Source organism: Rana temporaria, chromosome 6 (genome assembly GCF_905171775.1).
Source record: "Rana temporaria chromosome 6, aRanTem1.1, whole genome shotgun sequence".
NCBI classification, from domain to species: Eukaryota; Metazoa; Chordata; class Amphibia; order Anura; family Ranidae; genus Rana; species Rana temporaria.
The window spans coordinates 65527904-65550630 of NC_053494.1; the positions used below are offsets into that span (position 1 = coordinate 65527904).

Here is a 22727-nt window from a genome sequence, read left to right on the forward strand (position 1 = left end):
CTATCTGACAATATTGCCCTTGCTTCTCACCCTCCGATCTGATGCTCCTCCCCAAACCCCCCCCCCCCCCCCCCCCCCGCTTTTTCTCACTCCTGTCTCCAGCTCCTCACCTCCCATACCACACCATTGTACCCCACTCTCATCCCTCATCCAACTCTTTCCCCTTTTCTTATAACTTTCTTGAACAAAGTGCTTGTCTGCCACCTACCTCACTCCTCCATTTAGACATAACTTTTCCCGACCACCACCTCTCACCTCCCTGCCCACATTTCTATCCTCCCTGGACACATGACTGGGAAATAGTTGGAAAATAGTGATTAGTGGAGGAGTCGGAATACAAGGCAAACTGGTGGATTGCACAATTTTTGGATTCTCCTGAATATTCGCATGCAGATTGGTCTAATCTGCATGGCATCATACAGTTTGTGAATCTTTATAGTTTGGTTTTCTAAATTGTGTGATTTAAATATTTAGGAAAATCAAAGATTAATCTGTATTTTTCCTTAACAGATCATACCTAGATGTATTACCGTCTTGCTAAATGAAAAGCTGTTACTGAGTTATTAGGTGGTAATGAGATTCATAGGCCGAACAGGAATGTGAAGCAGCTGCCTTTATGTCCTCAGTGTGCTCTGCAATTTCAGTGCAGATGCAAAAAGGCTGAAAGCAAATAGGAGGATGCTTACACGGGCCTAAGCCTATGATCACATCTGGCAAAGAACTTGGAAAGAAGAGACCCAGATAAGAGCAGAGGTCATATGTGCAATCATGCAATGTTGATAGGTATCCCTGGCTATGTTAAATGTTGACTATGTTATAAATATTTAAGTAAAGATGTTACATTTATATAAAAATGCACTTTTGATGTGAAGAAAATGTTAATTTTTTTTGCAAAAAGTCACATTTTCTGTTGATTTTTGCTGTGCAGCTCTTTGTCTGCTCCCCGAGTCTACTGATCAGTAACTCTAAATCTAGTTTCCAACAGTTAAATTACATTTGCATCTTTTGCCATGGAATAGAATATTCCCTTATTTTCCAGTAGCCTTGTAGGTGTGTCAAATTCCACAATTTCACCTTTGTCAAAGACAATAACCCTGTAAAAATTAGAGGCAGTGTTAAAAAAGGAACTTTCATATTATTGCAGCTCTTAATGCAAAATTAAGTTAAATTAAACCCCAAAACAAACATGCAATATATTGCAGCTTAAAGTGGAACATAACTCACTAGAACAACAATTTGGTATTCTGTCCCTCCCCCTTTCCCCTTTTACACAAATGCTTAAAAAAATTCTAATTATTACCCATGTGTTGCTTTTTGTGCACTTTCTGATTTACAGCCTAGACCAAGCCCTGCTGCCTCCTGGGATTGCTATGTCACAGGTGTTGTTACTAAGCTGCAACTTTGTGCACACAAATGCCATGGGTACGCTATAATGCCCCTCTACTGAAGCTGGCAGCATTTGTGCACATGTGGGAAATCCGATGCAGGAGTACAGATGTCCTGCCAGTCTCTGCCAGCTCTCAAATGCCTGGAATAGACTAGCGGCGCATCTGAGCATGCTTTTATTGATTAATTTTAAACCCAAAAGGAAAAAAAATGCTGCTGTAACTGCTTAAAAGTGTTAGCTGGAGTTCAGCTCTAATTTGTTACGCAAGCCCATCTAAATTTGCTAGTGTATCTAATTCTACTCTATCCCAAAACTGATATTGCTGCTGCCCAAAGGTGTCTCCATTGCTGCTCCAGTGGAATGGACAGGTTAAAACAAAGTTTGTCAGAGGCGGCTCTAGGCTTTGTGAGGCCTTAGGCAAATTTGACATGGGGCCCCACTCACGCCCATGATGGGAAAAATAATTCAAGGACAAGAGCCTCTTCCCCACAACCCTGGCCGGTGGTTGTGGGGGTCTGTAGGCAGGGGGCTTATTGGAATCTGGAAGCCCCCTTTAGCAAGGTGGCCCCCAGATCCTGCTCTTTAATCCCTTCCATACAGGGCATTTTCACCCCCTTCCTGTCCAGACCAATTTTTAGTTTTCAGCGCTGTTGCACTTTGAATGTCAATTGCGCGGTCATGCAAATGAAATCTTTGGCCCAAATTCTCGTAGATGGGCGTAAAACTGCGGCGGCGTAACGTATGCCATTTACGTTACGCCGCCGCAAGTTTTACAGGCAAGTGCTTTATTCACAAAGAACTTGCCTGTAAAGTTGCGGCGGTGTAGCGTAAATCCCCCGGCGCAAGCCCGCCTAATTCAAATGAGCAAGTAGGGGGCGTAGAGCATTTAAATTAGGCACGTTCCCGCGCCGAACGTACTGCGCATGCGCCGTTCCTAAAATAAGAGCCTTACGCCTGTCGGATCTAATGGATATCTATGCGTAACTGATTCTAAGAATCAGTCGCATAGATACGACGGCCCAGATTAGGACTTACGACGGCGTACATTGCGTTGCGCCGTCGTAAGCCCTTTCAGAATCTGGGCCTTTATGTTTCCCCCCCCCCCCACAAATAGAGCTTTCGTTTGGTGGTATTTGATCATCTCTGCGGTTTTTATTTATTGTGCTATAAACAAAAAAAGAGCGACAATTTAAAAAAAAAAAAAAAACACAATATTTTTTACTTTTTGATTTAATGAATATCAATTAAAAAAAAAAGATTGGTTTGCGCAAAAGTTATAGCATCCACAAAATAGGTGATAGATTTATGGCATTTTTATTTATTATTTTTAAGAGAAAACTGGGCTTATAAGGTGAAATACAGTATTTAGAAATCGAATGGTCTGTTTAGATGTTGAATTTTAAAAGCAGTGGCAAACCTGCTGATCTCAAAGGTTTGCTAATGTGACAGAACAGTGCTAGTGCGAATTGGATGCAGGTGTCCCCGCAGGTGTCCCCACAAAAAATTAGCATGACAGGAGATTGTGACTGGCTCTCTATGGAGCCAGTTCACATATCTCCAAAGTGGCTGCGGAGAGGCTTGCACAGGAGTCCTGTGCCTCTTTAGATCCGTTTCAGGGCCAAATTCAGGCAAAAATGTGTCCCTGAAATAGAGAACATGGATGCACCGGACCCCTGCTGCGAGCCCCATCCAGCAGCAGTGTGAACCCAGCCTTACTGATCTGATGCATCATGTATCACTCGTTCTTTACAGATATAGGCTTACAAAAAAATTGAACATTTTATATCACAGGTATATTATCTTTTTAAAATACTTGCCGTGTGTAATCCATAATTGTATTGAGTCGATGTGCAATGGTTATCACTGTACAATTTTCAAACTCTTTTCTTATAGTTGACTGGATCAGGTCATCGGTTTCTAGGTCCACCGCTGCTGTGGCTTCATCCAGCACCAGGATTTTGGTCTTTCGAAGAAGGGCTCTTGCCAGGCAAACCAACTGGCGCTGGCCAACACTAAACACAATTTATAAAGAAAAGAGCACATAATTGACTGCATTGTTGAGTTATTTAAAGCACAAGAATATGACAACATTGCCAAAGGTAAAAATCTTCATGCACGCAGGAAACGCCTGGATCCCAGGTGCCTACATTACAGGTCTTGTCCTCTGTCCAACTTACAGCTATGCTTACACGTCCTCCTGGGGCTATGATAGTGGGTAACATAGCTCTGGTAGGTGGCAGGGGCTTCAATTTAAGACCCTGTGTCTGGCAAAAAAAGCGTAATTGGCTGTTGAAAGCATGTACTAACGATCCCAAAAATCAGCAGACAGCTCGTCGTACAAATTTTTCCATCCGATTTTTCCATCCGATTTTTGTATCGTGTGTACGAGCCTTAACAAGTCAGGAGAGTACAAATACACCCCCCCCCCCCCCTAATTACCCATTTTCGGAAAGTAGCCATTCCAAGGTATTTAGTGAGAAGCATGGTGAGTTTTTTGAAGTTGTAATTTCTTTCCACAATTCTTTGCAAAATTAAGATTTTTTTATTATTACAAAATTGTCATATTAACAGGTTATTCCTCTCACAGAGCATATGCATACAACAAATTACACCCCAAAATACATTCATTCTGCTGCTACTGCGGAGTATGGTGATACCACGTGTGAGACGTTTTCACAGCCCAGCCACATACAGAGACCCAACATGCAGGGAGCACCATCAGGTGTTCTAGGGACATAAATGTATTGGGCCAGATTCACGTACGAGCGCGTAACTTTGTGCGGGCATAGCGTATCCTATTTACGCTACGCCTCCGCAACTTGGACGGGCAAGTGCAGTATTCACAAAGCACTTGCTCCGTAAGTTGCGGTGGCGTAGCGTAAATTGGCTGGCGTAAGCCTGCCTAATTCAAAATAGGCTGGTAGGGGGCGTGTTGTATGTAAATGAATCGTAACCCCACGTAAATGACGCGCCTAACGAACGGCGCATGCGCGCGCATGCTCAGTATCACGTCAGATTTACTCCATAAGATACGCCAGGCCCAATGCCGTAGGTTACGTTCACGTCACAGGCATTGGGCCTGGCGTATCTTATGGAGTAAATCTGACGTGATACTGAGCATGCGCGCGCATGCGCCGTTCGTTAGGCGCGTCATTTACGTGGGGTTACGATCCCATTCACGTACGACTTACATAAACGACGTAAAAAGATACGCTTGCCGACGTCCATACTTTGCATTACCTACGCCTCATATAGCAGGGGTAACTTTACGCCGGACGTAAGCCTTACGTAAACGGCATAGCGGCCGCAAGTACGTTCGTGAATCGGCGTATCTACCTAATTTACATATTCGACGCGTAAATCTATGGAAGCGCCCCTTGCGGCCAGCGTAAATATTGCACCCAAGATACGACGATGTAGGAGACTTACGCCGCTCGTATCTTGGCCAAATCTATGCGTAACTGATTCTAAGAATCAGGCGCATAGATAAGACGGCTCACATTCGGACTTACGGCGGCGTACGCGGAGATACGTCGTCGTAAGTCCGCTGTGAATCTGGCCCATTGTCGCTAAAATTAAGGAAGCACATAATCATCTCATATCAGGACCTAGGCATTACGGCAGAATAAATGGGCAGGTTGGTGGACCAGTAGGCATTTAATTTTTCTTTGTAAGCCCCATGTTTATGGTGAGGCCCATAAACAATTTGAACTCCTCCAAAGTAAAATCTCTCCACGGATGGGCATAGTATGATTGGGGGCTGTTGGCAATATGCTGCTGGGCATATAGATTGGTCTGGTCCATGATAAATTGCAGCAAAGTGTCAGGCAAAAATGGATAAAAGCAGTCAATTTCTGAGAAATTTGGGGTATTAGCCTGCAAACCTGGCTGTGCGGTGAAAGAGGGAATACTTGCTGATCCCGAGTCGGAAAGCAGCCATGTTGGGTTGGCAAGACCAGCTGCCCTGGCTCTATGGGGGCATGACACTCCAGTGCTGGTAGTTGGTGGTCTTTGTATACATTTGTGATCGGCTTTGAATGGATCACAGCCAATCGCATGGTAAAAGACGCCAGCCAATGGCTGTTAACCAGTGTCAGTGACAAACAGTGTTCCTGGGAACACACCGCCACTGACATGCATGCACAGCGAGCTCGTGCCCATACGCCCTGTGCAATGGGGCAGTACTATCTGTGATCGGCCGTGACTTGATCACGGCAGATCACGTGGTAAACAGCCAGGCCCATTGACTGTTTACCCCTGTCGAATGTTTACCCCTGTTTACCCCTGTTTGAATGGGACAACGTCATATGACGTTGTCCCAGGACGAGAGCAACACTGCCCCTCCGTCATTTGATGGTGGGTGGGGGGCAAGAGGTTAATCAACTGCCTCAAATATTTTAAACCTTTATTAAACATTAATCATCAACCAAGTTAACAGCTAGCAGTTAGATTGTGCATTCCCTCTGACCCACAAAAAACTCTAGTCTAGATAATACTCTCTAGTAAAGCTGTCCATTGCAGCAGGCGGAGTGAAAGAAAAAACAAATAAATGAATAGATGCTTCCATCCACACAATCAAGATGGACAGAGGAATCATCTGAGCTGGAACATTGCATTCTGACAGAGGGACTCTCCACTGTCAGAACACGCAGATCAGCTGCTGAAGCAAACTGGCCACTGTCCAGGAGGAACAGCCACACGTGGATTGAAATTCAGCCAATCCCTGCTGGACTGGCCGAATTTCGATCCATGGGTTTTAACTCCGCTTTAACTCACTTAACCCTACTATCTTTTCTCTCCAAAAGATGAAGCAACATTTAGACCCCTTTCACACTGAAGCGTTTTTACAGCGTTTTAGCGTTAAAAATAGCGCTCTTAAAATGCTCATAAAACACTCTCCATGCATCTCAATGGACCCTTTCACACTGAGTCCTGCAAGCAGCATCGTTGGAGCAGCTTTTGGGCACTAAAAAAACGCTCCAAAAATGCCCCTCTCCATTGAAATGAATTGAAAAGCGCTGTAAAAACACCTTACCCTTTCACACTGAGGCACTGCAAAAACACCCTAAAACGTTAGGGTCTTAGCAGTGCTTTACCAGCACATTGGGATTACAGATGAGGCTTCACTCGAATAACGCTTGAATAACGCTGTAATAACACTCGAAAACACTCGAATAACGCTGTAATAGCGCTCGAATAACGCTCAAAAAACGCCCCAGTGTGAAAGGGGCCTTATAATTTTAGGGTGCCACCAAAAGGAGATGTATTACCGCTGGAGACCATCATACTTGCATAGTTAGTCTGTTTGAAAAAAGACACAAGTCCATCTAGTTCAACCAATAAACTAATATGCCAACTCTCTCAAATCATAAATCGTGATATGAATGAATGAATGAAAACTTATATAGCGCAACACATGCGAACTTAATCGCCTCTGGGCGCTTGTTGTTCCTGTCTCCTTTGGTATCAAAAGAGATGAGTCTTGATCTTTCTCCTGAACGCCAAGTGGTTCTCCTCCAACCGAATGCTGGTTGGTAAAGCGTTCCATAGTCTAGGCCCTTGGACCGCGAATCTCCTTTCTCCTTTGGACTTGTAGTTGGCTTTCGGTATCTGGAGGAGATTTTGATTGGTGGATCGCAGAACGCAATTGGGATTATGAGCTTTTATTTTTTCGCATAGATAATGGGGAGCATTCCCATAGATACATCTATGCGTTAGACAGAGTGCTTTAAAAGTGATTCTGTCTTTTACTGGTAACCAGTGAAGGGTTCTCAGTGAAGGTGAGATTGATTCCCAAGGTTTTTTCCCAGTCACAAGTCTAGCGGCCGTATTTTGAACGACTTGTAGATGAGCGATTTGGTACTTGGGGAGTCCGAGGTAAAGGGCATTTGCATAGTCCAATCTTGAGTTTACAATAGCTCCCACCACGACCACTATGTCTTCCTTGGGAATAAAAGGAGTAAGTCTGCGTAGTAGGCGCAGCAGATGGTGAGATCCGCTGACTAACGACACTATTTGTGCATCAATTGTCATGTAGGAGTCAAAGATGACCGCAAGACTTTTGACTTTGGCGCTAGGGGTGATGATTTTGCCCAGAATGGGTGGAGGGGTCCAAGTTGTTGCAGGTTGATTCATACGTTTGGCGTGAAACAGGAGAAGTTCTGTTTTCGTTCCGTTGAGTTTAAGATAACTCTTTGTCATCCAGTCCTCTATGAAAGAGAGGCATGTCTCTAGATTGAGGTGATGATCCTTTTTATTGCAAATGCGGAAATATAGTTGCGTGTCGTCTGCATATGAGTGGTAGAGCAGTTTTTGACTGCTAATAATCTCAAAAAGAGGGCGAAGATAGATGTTGAATAACACCGGCGATCCTTGAGGGACTCCGCACGATAATGTGCGTTTCTCAGAAGTGAAAGGTCCTAACTTCACTATTTGCGATCGGTTTTCCAAAAAAGAGGAGTACCAAGATAAATCGCCTTCTGCGACGCTGGCTACTTCAGCTAGCCGAGTCAATAAAAGCTTGTGGTCTACTGTGTCGAAGGCTGCGCTTAGGTCCAACAGAACCAGAAGACAAGATTCTCCTTCGTCTGCGGCCTCGAGAGCATCGTCCCATATTTTGAGCAATGCGGTTTCTGTCCAGTGTCCAGGCCGGAATCCCGATTGAAATGGAACAAGTAGGTTGTGGGTATCTAGATGCTGTTGCAGCTGTTGTACCACTACTTTTTCCATTACCTTTGAGAGTACATTTAGGCCTGTTATTGGACGACGGTGTAGTGGGTCCTTGGGGTCCAGGTTGGGTTTCTTCAAGATGGGTCGAATTATACCCTCCTTCAACTGGGAGGGCACTATGCCTTCCCTGAAGGATTGGTTGATAAGCTGCGTGATAGGAGGTGCCAGGATGTCGGCGCATTCCTTCAGCAGTTTAGTGGGGATGATATCGTTCGGCGCGGTGCTGTTATGCAAAGTACCGATGATATTTTTTGTGCCATGGATAGAGATAGGTTCCAGCGTGAACTTACCTGGTTGTGGTGAATTACTGCAGGTATTGTGTAAATCATTACGGGGAGGGTTGAGGGGGGAATTATTTTGCTGAATGCTTTGTCGGATCCCCTCGATTTTATTAATGAAGTAATCCGACAATTCACTGCAAAATTCTTGCAAGTCCGATTCAGGGCGCTGTTGATAGCCTCGGAAAAATAGTTTTTCTTGGCTTTGAAGATTTCTTTGTGGTATTTTCTTGTTGTTGCTTTGTAGATGGTGAGGTTCTCATCTGAAGAGCTTCTTTTCCAGGCGGCTTCCGCCCTCCTGCGCTCTTGCTTCAGTAATGCCAGTTGGTTGTTGAACCAGCTGGAGTTATTTTTCCGGATGCGGGTTTTACGTTTCGGCGCTATTAAGTCGGCTGACTGTAATAGGGCTGTGTTTATGGAATCCATATACAAACTTCTACACGTGAAGAGTATGTGCCCATGTGCTGGCTTCTGCCTACCGTTAAGCTAAATTACAAATAAAATCCCATTGCATTTGCACTGCAATATTAGTGTCCCGTCCAACTAATGATATTATTGTAACTTTGACATTTCCTCCCTGACTGTAGGATTGATTATTTGTTGAACCAGACATCCTTATGTTGCTAAAAAAAAAAATTGAACAAAAGATGTACCAATTTTGCCATGGTTGTGAGTAGGGTTGTCCCGATACCGATACTAGTATCGGGGTATTTGCGTACTCCCGCAAATACCCCCGATACCCAAATAGAATACTTCCCCCCCCCCCTCCCCCTCCGCCGCCGTCGCCGTGACGCCGCATCCCGCCGCCATTCGCCGCATCCCCGCTGCCGCCGACTGTGTCATACGCCGGGAACATTACAGCTTTGAATAGCTGTAATGATTGGCGCCGCGCATAGACACTCCCCCTCGCTCGGGTGAACTGTTCAATCCCGAGCGAGGGGGAGTGTCTATACGCAGCGCCAATCATTACAGCGATTCAAAGTTGTAATGTTCCCGGCGTATGACACAGTCGGCGGCAGCGGGGATGCAGGTAAGTGGGACATGGATACATGGGGGGGAGACGCTGGATACATGGGGGGGAGACGCTGGATGGGGGGAGACGCTGGATACATGGGGGGGAGATGCTGGATGGGGGGAGACGCTGGATACATGGGGGAGAGACGCTGGATACATGGGGGGAGACGCTGGATACATGGGGGGAGACGCTGGATACATGGGGGGAGACGCTGGATGGGGGGAGACAATGGCTGCATGGGGGGAGACGCTGGATGGGGGGAGACGCTGGATACATGGGGGGAGACATGGCTGTATGGGGGAGACGCTGCATGGGGGGAGACAATGGCTGCATGGGGGGAGACGCTGGATGGGGGGAGACGCTGGATACATGGGGGGAGACGCTGGATGGGGGGGGTGACAATGGCTGCATGGGGGGAGACGCTGGATGGGGGGAGACAATGGCTGCATGGGGGGTGACAATGGCTGCATGGGGGGTGACAATGGCTGGATGGGGGGTGACAATGGCTGGATGGGGGGAGACGCTGGATGGGGGGAGACAATGGCTGGATGGGGGGTGACAATGGCTGCATGGGGGGTGACAATGGCTGCATGGGGGAATACATTGCTGGATGGGGGGTGCCAATGGCTGGATGGGGGGATACATTGCTGCATGGGGGGTGACAATGGCTGCATGGGGGAGACAATGGCTGCATGGGGGGAGACAATGGCTGCATATGTGGGGGGACATCGCTGCATTTGGGGACACATTTAAAAAAAAGTATCGGTATTCGGTATCGGCGACTACTTGAAAAAAAGTATCGGTACTCGTACTCGGTCCTAAAAAAGTGGTATCGGGACAACCCTAGTTGTGAGCCTTTAAACAATACAGCTACCAAGCTAATACGCTGCACATTCTAACATCATTGGGACTTTACATTAGGTACTGCAACTTAAATTGGGGTCTAAGGCCCAGATTCACAAAAGAGACACGACGGCGTATCTCCTGATACGCTGTCATATCTCTGTTTTAGGGTCTTCCTAACTATGCGACTGATTCATAGAATCAGTTACGCATAGTTAGCCCTAAGATCCGACAGGTGTAATTGAATTACACTGTCGGATCTTAGGATGCAATACCTCGGCCGCCGCTGGGGGGAGTTTGCGTCGTAAACCAGCGTCGGGTATGCAAATTAGTAGTTACGGCGATCCACGACGGTTTTTCGCGTTCGCTACGTCGCTGCTAGTCTAGTTTCCCGTCGCAAAGTTAGTCGTCGTTTTAGCTGCCCTAACTTTACACAGCACACGTATGTGCTGTATAAAGTATGGCCGTCGTTCCCGCGTCGAAATTTAAATTTTTTTTGTTCTTGCGTAAGATGTCCGGGAATACGAAAGTACGCTACGCACGTCGCCGTTCGGAAAAATGACGTCACTTCGCGCAAAGCACGGCGGGAATTTCAAAACGGAGCATGCGCAGTAGGTCCGGCGCGGGAGCGCACCTAATTTAAATGGCACACGCCCCTTTGAATTACGCGGGCCTACGCCGGAGGCCGCCGGCGTAAGTTTTCATGCAAGTGCTTTGTGAATCAGGCACTTGCGATCTACGATACGTTACGCCGCCGCGATTCTACATGAATCTGGCCCAGTATCTCTTCAACATACACCTACAGGGAGAATATTATAGCTTCAGGCAGGCAAAAAATAAGTAAGACGCTATGGGGGAGATTTATTAAAGACTACGAATCTGGCGCAGCAGTGCATAGTAACAATCAGCTTCCAGGTTTTAGCTCTCGTTCACACTGAACATGGCTTTGTATTCATGCAAGTTCATCTGAACTTGCAAGATTTCAAAGCCGCATTACAGTCCGACTTCGGGGACGACTTGAAAAACATCTGTGCAGGTTCATGCACAGAGGTCTACTGAAATTGCCCCCGCATTCCCCAAAAGTAGTGCAGAAACTACTTTTGAAAATAGGTGTGGTGCCGCAAAGTCAATGTCGCACCGGTTGGGACGCTCCTATTGCCGACAATAGACACCGATTTGACCTGTCAATTCGCACCTATGTGAACAGGGGCTTATTGTGAAAGCTTAACTGAACAAGCTGAAGTTAGAAGCTGATTGGCTGCATCAGATTCTGTGTGCACCAGCTTTAGTAAACAGTGGCGGCTGATGACATTTTAGGATGGGGGGCGCAAGACCCCGCCCCTCCATATTTGGCCCCTCCCACTTCTCATAAGCCACACCCCCTATAGAATACACCCACTCCGTCCCCTGTATTCCACTTGCTTCCACTCATAGTGTCAGGAGTATACAGCTCAGCATCACAGCACAGAGTATATAGCCCCAGCATCACAAATCATGGTATATAGCGCAGGCTTACAGATTGGCGCAAACAAACTAAAAAATTACACTGTTAGTTATGAAGGACTCTAAATGGGCATGAGATTATCAGAGACTGCGGACATACTGCACGAGATTATCAGAGACTGCGGACATACTGCACGAGATTATCAGAGACTGCGGACATACTGCACGAGATTATCAGAGACTGCGGACATACTGCACAAGATGACCAGAGACTGCGACATACTGCACGAGATTATCAGAGACTGCGGACATACTGCAGGAGATTATCAGAGACTGTGGACATACTGCACAAGATTACCAGAGACTGCAGACATACTGCATTACTTGTCCTGCGACTTGGGAATTCAACGTTGCATGACAAGTCGTACCCCATGATTTCCAATGAGAACCGTTCATATCTGTGCGACTTCAAGTCACAGCGACTTCAAAGTAGTCCCTGCATTACTTTGGTCGCACTTTGATGCAACTTGAGGTCCATAGACCTCCAGAATACACAGGCATTGCTTTAAGTCGCATCAAACTTTCAGACTGTTTTAGCCTGAAAGTCGCAAGATTCTGCCACAATTTTTTGCTGCGATTTTGCAGCGACTTGAAGCAATGCCTGTGTATTCTGGAGGTCTATGGACCTCAAGTCACATCAAAGTGGGACAAAAGTAATGCACGGACTACTTCGAAGTCGCTGTGACTTGAAGTTGCACAGATATGAACGGTTCTGATCAGGTCCGACTTATCCTGCAACTTTCCAGTCCCAAGTCGCTATTTCCACCAATTAAATATAAAAACCAATTGAATAAGCGGGGGGGGGGGGGGGGGGGGAGTATGGGTTCCCTTCCTGCCTGCCGCTATTTCCACCAATTAAATAAATAAAAAAAATAACATTTTAACAAGCCCGGAGGGGGGGGATTGGATAAGGTCCAAAAAGAAATGAATGGATAAGCGGGGGGGATGGTTTGGCTATTTCCACCAATTAAATAAAAAAAACAATGTTAAATACTTTTTTTTTTAACAAGCCCGGGGGGGGGGGGGGGGGATTGGATGGGGTCCAAATAAAAAAATGAATAAGTGGGGGGGGGGGGGGGGTTGGGTGCCGTCACAGCTGCTATTTCCACCAGTTAAATTAAATAAAGACAATGTTAAATACTTTTTTTTTTTTAACAAGCCTGGTTTGGGTGGTGCCGTTACTGCTGCTCTTTCCACCTATTGACAAAAAAAACATCTGAATCTTCTGAATAAGCGGGGGGTCGGCCGGTATTTTTGCCCAAAGTTTTTTTTTTTATAAGACGGGTGCGGGAAGGGGTCCGTTTGCCGGCTCTTTGATACATGCCCGCTATCTGACACACTTTAATTAGGCAGGGAGGGGGTTCATACCTGTTACTGCAGGCATGCTGGCAGATAGCATAGCTCAGCTTCGAGGCGCACTCAGCTCCTGAGTCCCGACGTCACTTCCGGTTCTTCCTGAGACGTCGGGACTAGCATAGAGACGTGCGGGTGCACACAGAAAGTGTGCACCCGAGCCATAACAAGACAGTCCATCGCGCCAGAAGCAAGTGGCGCGATGGAGAACGCCACAAAGGCATTTTTTTTCTGCCAATGTAGCGCCTCGTCTGCAATCCCGTGATTGCACAGACGTGGCGCTACCCACACAACACTGTGTCCAGCGCCCGGCGCTCGGACACAGTGCACCTAAGTACCTTTTTTGGATTTTTTTTTTCCTTAAAGGGACATGTTTAAATAAACTTTTTTTTTTTTTTTTCGATTTTTTTTTTTTTTTACTGATTGGGGGAGGAGGGCGGCGCCCGGGCGCCCTCTATGGACGGGCCGCCACTAATCTCCCCCTATAGGACCAGTACAGTGAAATGCCTATTAGTATGTATGACATTTCAGTCGTTTTTTGTGCTGTTGTGTGTACAAAACAGACAATATACCTTAGATTTTCTCCTCCTTCAGTACAAATGTGATCTAGCCTATCAGGCAAGCTCGAAGCAAAACTTTTCAAGTGGGCCAGTTCCAAAGCTGTCCAAACATCATCTTCAGTGTAATAGTCAAAAGGATCCAGGTTCATTCTTAATGATCCAAAAAATAAGACTGGGTCCTGTGTAGCATAATACAAATGTTAAGCAACTTAAACCAGTGGGATTTTCAAGAATTAATAGCAGGCACTCAAAAGTGCCTGCATGTACTTGTATTCATCTTCCTGAATGCCTCAGGAACTCTCATAGCAGAGCTCCACCCAAAAGGAAGCTACATTTGGTACTTTTTTGAGGGGATGCGGGTACCTGATTTTGACAGGTACCTGCTCCCACTTCTGGGTAAGATCGTCGCTGCAGTCTTCTGGGACACACAGGTCCCAGAAGACGGCGGGACCATTCAGAAATGTGCAACGTGACTCGCTCATGCGCAATAGCAAACCGGTTGTGAAGCCTGAGGGATACACTGCCGGTTTCCCTTAGTGAAGATGCCAGCGCCTGCACCCGAAGACAACTGAAGAATAGGCTCCGGGTACCAACATCGCTGGATCTCTGGACAGGAAAATTTGCCTTATACTAATACTTATATTTTTCATATATTTTTTTTTACCCAGACTGGAGCTCCTCTTTAAGCTCAGAAGGTAAATGGCTGCTTTTCAGTATCCAACAGAGGAGCACATGGAGAGAGACAGAGCATAAAGGCCCAGATTCACAAAAGAGATACGACGGCGCATCTCCAGATACGCTGTCGTATCTCTGCCTAGCGCCGTCGTATCTATGCAACTCATTCATAGAATCAGTTACGCATAGATATTCAGTAGATCCGACAGGCGTAAGTCTATTACGCCGTCGGATCTTAACCGCAATTTTTTTTTTGCCCGCTAGGTGCCGATTCCGTAGATTTCCCCGTTGAGTATGCAAATTAGCTAGATACGCGAATTCCCAAACGTACGCACGGCCGATGCAGTAAAGTTACGATGTTTGCGTTAGGCTTTTCCCGGCGTAAAGTTGCCCCTGGGTCTATGAGGCGCAGTCAATGTTAAGGATGGCCATCGTTCCAGCGTCAAAAATTTAAAAAATTACGTTGTTTGCGTAAGTCGTCCGTGAATGGTGCTGGACGTAATTTACATCCACGTCAAAACCAATGACGTCCTTGCGACGTCATTTAGAGCAATGCGCGCTGGGATATTTTAGGGACGGCGCATGCGCAGTTCATTCGGCGCGGGGACGCGCATCATTTAAATGATACACGCCCCCTACCCGCCGAATTTGAATTCCGCCAGGTGATTTACGTTACGCCGCCGCAACTTTACACGCAATTGCTTTGTGAATAAAGCACTTGCCTGAAAAACTTGCGGCGGCGTAATGTAAATGAGATACGTTATGCCCGTACAGAAATACGCCGATCTCTGTGAATCTGGGCCAAAGTCAGTTTGCATTGTAAATGCTCCATGTGCTCAACTACAGTCTGAGGTCTGAGGGTCAGTTTGGGAATTTATCATGACAAATTTATTTAAATCTGTGCATTTCCCAGTTTATTTTTGGGTGGTTAACACTAATGTGGATCTTACCTGAGGAATGATTGTTAGTTTAGATCTCAGTTCATGAAGGCCTAGTTTTAAAACGTCCACTCCATCTATACAAATTGATCCAGTTGCAGGTTCAAGAATTCGGAATAAACCCAAAGTTAGAGAAGACTTTCCAGCTCCAGTTCTTCCAACTATGCCCACCTACTCACAACATACAGACATTTATAAGTTACCGTCTGTATGTAAGAAGAGACAAAAGCATATACAGTATGTAGTTGAACTTGCATGTAAAGTAGATCTCTATCAGAAAAATAGGGTGAAGATTTCAATGTGAGACACAGCAGCAACTAGCAATATATAATAGCAGGCATAATCTGACCACCCTCAGGTATCTGTACTGACCAGTGCGTCCCTAAATATGAACAATGACATTAGGAAATCATATGCATTTAGAAGCAGGACAGGGGTAATGCGATGACACACAGCCAGTACTTGTTTATCTTGGGGAAAACTCAGACAAATAACTTTGTCCAATCATTACTTTCCCTAATGAGCCTTTCTTTGCCTGAGAAGCCTTCATATAGCTTATAGATATTAGACTTTCAGCTCATCTCTATGGACACCTTTTGTCAGGGTCTAGATTTCAACCTGCAACTTCTGTGGTATCTAGCTGTAGCTCTTCTTGCTGTGCCCCTTGAGATGCTGGTCAGCTCCCATGAGTTCTGGGATGTCTGTAATAATAAGAATGCCAATCAATTACCTCCGTATTGCCCCTATGCTTTTCCCATTGAACTGCTCCCAGGGGCCTTACCTTTTGGTCATCTTCAATCTGTCAGAACTTGAATTAAAAGTGCTCAGGGAGTGGCTTAATTTAAAGAAGGACTTTATTAAACACTCAATGCCGCCTGCATGTGCAACCCTTTACTTTGTTCAAATAAAGGACTCTGCCTTGCCTCCGTGCAAAGATTACATAAAGTGTCATACAACACTGAACACAAACTACATTTTTATCATTTTCTTCCCACAAATAGAGCTTTCTTTTGGTGGTATTTGATCACCTCTGGGGCTTTTATGTTTTGCTAAAAAAAATGTTTTTCTTTGTTTCTGTCATAACATTTTGTTGTTTTCTCCTTCACTGACGGGCACTGATGAGTTGGCAGAGATAAGGTGGCACTTATAAGGAGGCACTAATAGGTAGAATTGATTGAAGCGAATGGGATGTTGGCGGTGCTTAAACATAGACAATGTCAGAAAATTAAGTTTTATAACAATTTATTTAAAACCTCAAAAAAATCGTTTTTTGTATATTACAAAATACATCATTTAAAAACAAATTGCCAGAGTGTCTGATTTGGGTTGCTGGAATTTTGGGATTCAATATTGGGAAATTCCAGCAACCCAAATCAGACACTCTGGCAATTTGTTTTTAAATGATGTATTTTGTAATATACAAAAACCGATTTTTTTGAGGTTTTAAATAAATTGTTATAAAACTTAATTTTCTGACATTGTCTATGTTTAAGCACCGCCAACATCCCATTCGCTTCATTATTCTTTTCTACTATACCAGGGATGAGGTGCGACTTGTGTATCTGTGCTTGATTGGATCACTATCTTCTTCCTTCAAAAGGTAGAATTGATTGGCACTGATAGACGGCACTGATATGTAGCACTGATAGGCGGGACTGATAGGTGCCACTGATGGGCATTGACAGGCAGCTGTGATGGGCACTGACAGGTGGTACTGATTGGCACTGACAGGTAGCACTGATGATGAGGTACTGACAAGTGTTACTGCTGGGCACTGGTTTACACCTCGGTGGGCTCTGATTGGCACTGTGGTGGGCATTGACATACTTTTTTTTAACCCCAGAGGGGGGGATTGGAACAAAATCCTCTTACAGCTCGAAACCCGTTGGATCGCTGAGCTAGAGGCCAATCACCCTCCTGGTCTTAACGAGCAGATCAGTTTTAGGCCCTTTTTGGAGGGCTTTTCATCTGGGGGGTGCGAGAAAGATTGATACGATACTGTGTTGTTTGGTATTTTTGCCTTTATCTGTTTGCCTTTTGCATTTCATGTTTCCTGTCCAATTGACTTCTTTGTTTTCATCGTTGCGTAAACATTGATGATTCATGTTATCATTATTATGTCCCTGTATCCCCTGCGCATTCCCCTTTTTAGGGACTTCCCACAGGCTCAGAATTGTTGTCCGTGCGGTGTTTGTTTCACTATATATAGCTGGGCGCACGTAAGCCGTCCCCCTTTTGAGGGACGGCTTCCCCAGACCTGGTCCCTTCGCACCTTTCAGGTGTCGTTTGACCTAGGGTCTATACCTGCGCCCATAACAGGGATTTGGAAACTGCAGGGGTTTCATTCCTTTTACCCCTGGCTTTCCTGCATGTCCCTGGATCTCTTTTTGGCCCTTTGTCCATATACTTACTACTTTAATACCTTTACCTCGTTTGTGTCATTGGCCTGGTATACATTGAACAATGTCCCCTCCTTATTTAAATGGCCTTATCATTTTCCTATTATATATTTTATGTCTGGTGTCCCTCCCAGCAGCTTTTTTTGCCGTTTTTTACAACCAATAATCATTTCCCAGTTTAACCTTCACTGCTGACACCTTCTCAGCAGTCTTTGTCTCCGCACCGCCCCTTCCCTTTACATTAGCCTATTCCCATTTACTTCCTGTCCCATTCTCCTTTCCGTGTCAGGTGACTGACTGTCACCTGACAGGCCTTCTCAGTCTTTTCTCCATGCTACGATGCATCACACGTCGTGACTCCGCCCTCGAGGGCGGCGCTGTGGGATCCCAGCTGTGTGAACAGCGTCCTCTCACTCCGCCTAGTCACGCCCCCCTTGATGACGCAATCGCGTCTGTTTACCACTGCCCACTTCCACACAATCGGCCTATTACGGCTCGCCTGGTCTCTCCGACCACGCCCGCCGTACCAAGGCCTTCTCAGTCCTCTCTCCATGCTACGACGCATCACACGTCGTGACTCCGCCCTCAAGGGCGGCGCTGTGGGATCCCAGCTGTGTGAACAGCGTCCTTTCGCCCCGCCTAGTCACGCCCCCCTTGATGACGCAATCGTGTCTGTTTATTACTGCCCACTTCCATACTATCGGCCTATTACGGCTCGCCTGGTCTCTCCGACCACGCCCGCCGTACCTAGGCCCGCCCCCTTACTTCCCTATATAAACCTCTAGCCGTCCAAACAATGTCAGACACTGCTGGACGGCAGAGGTACTAGTGACACGTCTGGTGGCCACACTGAGCGCTTGTCTTTTGTAAGTACTCCCTTACTCTGGATCCTTTTATTTATCACTTTTTGCATTGGTTCCCTCCTTCCTTATCTAATGCCTGTTTCTATTGCCATCCATTGTATTTACAGATTGGAGCTCTGCTACCTCTCTACTGACACCTTTGGCCAAATTTAATATGACACATTTCTGCTAACCTCAGGTATGCAGTTATTTAATTATTATTTTTTGACACATTTTTCTACATATGGTTAGGTATTTCATTACATGTATATTTATCCTGTCCCTTTTTTTATGGACAGGTTTTTACATTATCATATGTTACTTTGTGACTATATGGGCCTGAGGTCTTGCTATATGTGATTCTGCACCGCCGGCTTCCTTCCTCTTAATTTCATCCAGAGGAGTCTTTCTGCGTCCTGATAGTGGTGTCCTTTCTCTGGGGTGTGCAGGGTTGATTAAACGCTGTGATTGGTATGTGTGTGTTTTTATCTGCACCTTTTGATGTATTTATTGCCAGTTTTCTATTTTGTAACACTTGCAATATATATGCTTTCTTTGTTTTTTAGAAAAGTGGTTCTTATACTCGTTGACTACATATACTTCGGCCCCTGATGAAGGGTAATCCGAAACGCGTAGGGCCGTGTATGTCTTCATGGACCTTGCTTTTCAATGACACCTAACCATGTATTGTTTTTAAATATATTCTATGTGATTTATGTGTACAATTTCCATTTTTGAATATTAAATTATCTATTTTTTGGATTACTGTGATTACTGTATACCTTTGTTGCCTTTAAAGCCCCATTTAGGGGGTCCCTCCACTTTTTACTTTTTTTTATTGGGGCACTGCTGGCAGCTGTTGGGCACGAATTGACAGCTGATGAACACATCTGATGGGGGTTGTGCTGATAATCAATGTGCTGATTATGAGCACAGACCCCCCTCTGAAAGGGAGAGACGCAGATCATCTCTCCCTGTCAGCGCAAACCGAGGAATGCCGTTTACCGACACTTCCTGGTTCACGCAATGATCAGCTGTGATTGGTCACAGCTGATCACATGGTAAGAAGCCTCTGACAGAGGCTCCTTATGATCAGAGATGCGGCATGTCCGACTGTCATGCCGCACTATTGCCGCATTGCACGCCCCAGTGTTAGTCAGCGTGCTCGCCCCCTCCCTTAGGACTACATTCCTGGAATGTAGCCCCAAGGGAGGGGACGAGCACGCTGACTAACCCCCAGCCAGAACGGCTCGGGTGATGGGGGCAAGCTTACTGAGGAGGAACAGGAAGTGAGAAATACAGACAAAGAAAAATAACATTTAGAAGGGAAATCGAAGGAAAAGGTAAGTGAACCAACAATGCACTAGCTTAAAGGAACCTCTTTAGAAAATAAAAAAACTAACCTTTACAACCCATTTAACAGGTGGAAAATGTTTTATTGACTAGATAGTTTCATGTATATGCATGGCTATACACCATGGGGGGCTACAGGTCTTTCTATCTTTTTATCAGATAACCCTACTAGCAGGTGGCATGGATATTTTTCATGTTTCTCTGATGCATGGGATATAACTGGTGAATGATCATGGAGATTTGCCAACATGCTGGAGTATGTCAATGTGCATTGACTAACCTTTACCAGTAGTCAGGGCTTTTTTTCAGGGGGAACTTGGGGGAACTCAGTTCCACCACCTCTGGCTCAGACCCTTTGGTGCCTGCTCTCCACAATCACTTGTAAACACAGAAGTCTGGTTTCTGTGTTTACAAGTGACAGCTCTGCACTCTGTGTGTAACCCCCTGAACTCTGCACTCTGTATGTAATGTAATCCTGGTATTTAATGCCCCTTTAAGACCCTTCTACTGTTGTGAAATCTGAACAGGGTCATGGTTGAGTTCCTGCACCTATTTTCTGAGAAAAAAAGCTCTGCCAGTAGTTATTTATCAATCACATTAAAGTTATGCCTGCTCGTGACAGTAAAAATTAGCAATGTTTGAATTGTCTGACTTACTTATAGGTAAGTATGAAGACTTACATACAAAGGACAAGTATGAAAACTATGTCGCAATGCTTCTAAAGGCTTTTTATTCAAACTTTGCAAAAAGAGCTAAACACCTACAGCTGAACACCAAGCAGAGATAAAAACACAAATTATTGCAGATATGTAATCATTACGAATAATAAATGTGTGTTTTAAATATAACTAGTGTAAGTAAATTTATCTTGGTATGAGTCTCTTGTAGTCCCCTTTACACGGGGGTACGAATATGGAGGCATGGAGTGTTATGTACACACATGTGCTGACAGGGAACATGTTGACAGTAGGAGATTAGCAGAGCTACATGATTTGCTGCTGCTCAGTCACCATCCAATCACAGTTTGGGGGCAAAAAGGTTTTATTGCTTAAAGAAGAGATACTTCGGGTCACTAACCCTGCTGTACTCATTGGCAGAGCTGTGTAAATTTCAGAACTAGATGGACTGAAAATCCCAAAACATTTGCAAGTTAAACAACGCCCCAATATATATTTCAGATTTGTACTTATCTATTTGTTAGAATTTCATCTTTAATTTCTAGCCTATACAAGAATTTTTGGTGTGATTATACTACATGGATGCCAACGTTCCAACACTTGGCTTTAGACAGCAAGACATTTAAAAAATTGTGACATTCACCAAGAACACCACACAAAAACACCAACCTTTTCTCCAGGCTGAATGGAAGCAGTAACATTTTGTAAAGCCATTTGTAAGTCTTTCCTGTACCTCAGACCATAATTTTGGAACCCAATCCTTCCAGCATGTGGCCAGTGTGTTAATTCTGAAGCATGCTCTGATGTCCATGGAGCCTAAGTAAACAAAGGTTCTTTTGTTACAATGCACAATTACAAGAGAAACATAAGAAACAAAGGGCCAGATTCAGGTAGAATCGGCTTACTCTGCGGCGGCGTAACGTACAGTATTACATTTACGTTACACTGCTGCAAGTTTTACGGGCAAGTGCTTGATTCACAAAGCACTTGCCTGTAAAGTTGCAGTGGCGTAGCGTAAATCCGCCCGGCGCAAGCCCGCCTAATTCAAATGGGGCGGGGACCATTTAAATTAGGCGCGTTCCTGCATGCTCCGTCCCTAAAATTTCTCGACGTGCATTGCGCTAAATGACGTCGCAAGGACGTAATTGGTTTCGACGTTAACGGCGTCCAGCGCCATTCACAGACGACTTACGCAAACAACGTGAAATTTCTAATTTTGACGGGGGAACGATGGCCATACTTAACATTGGCTAGACCACCTAGAGGGCAGGTTTATCTTTACGCCGCGTATCTCTACAGAAACAATGTAAATTTACAGCGACGGGCAAAGCGTACGTTCGTGAATCGGCGTAACTAGTCATTTGCATATTCTACGCCGACCGCAATGGAATCGCCACCTAGCGGCTGGCCTAGAATTGCAGCCTAAGATCCGACGGTGTAAGTCACTTACACCTGTCGGATCTTAGGGAGATCTATGCGTAACCTGATTCTATGAATCAGGCGCATTGATACGACAGTCGTATCTCAGAGATACGATGGCGTATCAGGAGATACGCCGTCGTATCTCTTTTATGAATCTGGCCCAAAATCCCTTCATAAATGGATGTGTACATAACACTAATGCCGTGTACACACCATCGGAAATTCCGCCAAGAAAACTGTGGATTTTTTTTCCGACGGAATGTTGGCTCAAACTTGTGTTGCATACATACGGTCACACAAAATTCCGACCATCAAGAACGCAGTGACGTACAACACTACAATGAGCCGAAGAAAAATTAAGTTCAATGATTCCGAGCATGCGTTGAATTGATTCCGGGCATGCATGTTTTTTGTGCGTCGGAATTGCATACAGACGATCGGAAAAATTGAGAACCAGCTCTCATATTTTTGCTGTCGGAAATTCAGATGAAAAACGTCCGATGGAGCCTACACATGGTCGGAATTTCTGACAAAAATCTCACATCAAACTTTTCTTGACGGAAATTCCGATCGTGTGTACGCGGCATTAGGCTGGGTTCACACCTATGCAAATTGGATGTGGCTTACACCACATCCAATTCGCAGAACATTTTAAAATCTATTACTTTAAATCAGTCTGGTTTACATATGTGCGTTGCATTCGCACTCCGCATTGCCCAAAAAAAACTGTGCGTTTTCTAGGCAGTGAGGTGC

General features: G+C 45.2%; 1 protein-coding gene and 1 long non-coding RNA gene across 3 annotated transcripts in view; one reads left to right on the forward strand and one right to left on the reverse strand.

Moving 5' to 3' along the window:
• Window positions 1–891: 891 nt before the first annotated feature.
• Window positions 892–22727, reverse strand: part of LOC120943546 (multidrug resistance-associated protein 1-like) — a 264397-nt gene continuing 242561 nt past the window's right edge. For both annotated transcript variants that reach the window (XM_040356912.1, XM_040356911.1), the window contains exons 28-32: window positions 21222–21368; window positions 15294–15452; window positions 13681–13847; window positions 3205–3399; window positions 892–1094 (exon numbers count right to left, since the gene is read on the reverse strand). In XM_040356912.1, the coding sequence (XP_040212846.1) occupies window positions 986–1094; window positions 3205–3399; window positions 13681–13847; window positions 15294–15452; window positions 21222–21368 (777 nt within the window). In that variant the 3' untranslated portion in view covers window positions 892–985. The remainder of the gene's footprint in view (window positions 1095–3204; window positions 3400–13680; window positions 13848–15293; window positions 15453–21221; window positions 21369–22727) is intronic.
• Window positions 18245–19284, forward strand: LOC120943547. The gene is made up of 3 exons (XR_005750294.1): window positions 18245–18721; window positions 18822–18993; window positions 19089–19284. It is a non-coding gene; the product is annotated as an uncharacterized LOC120943547 (long non-coding RNA).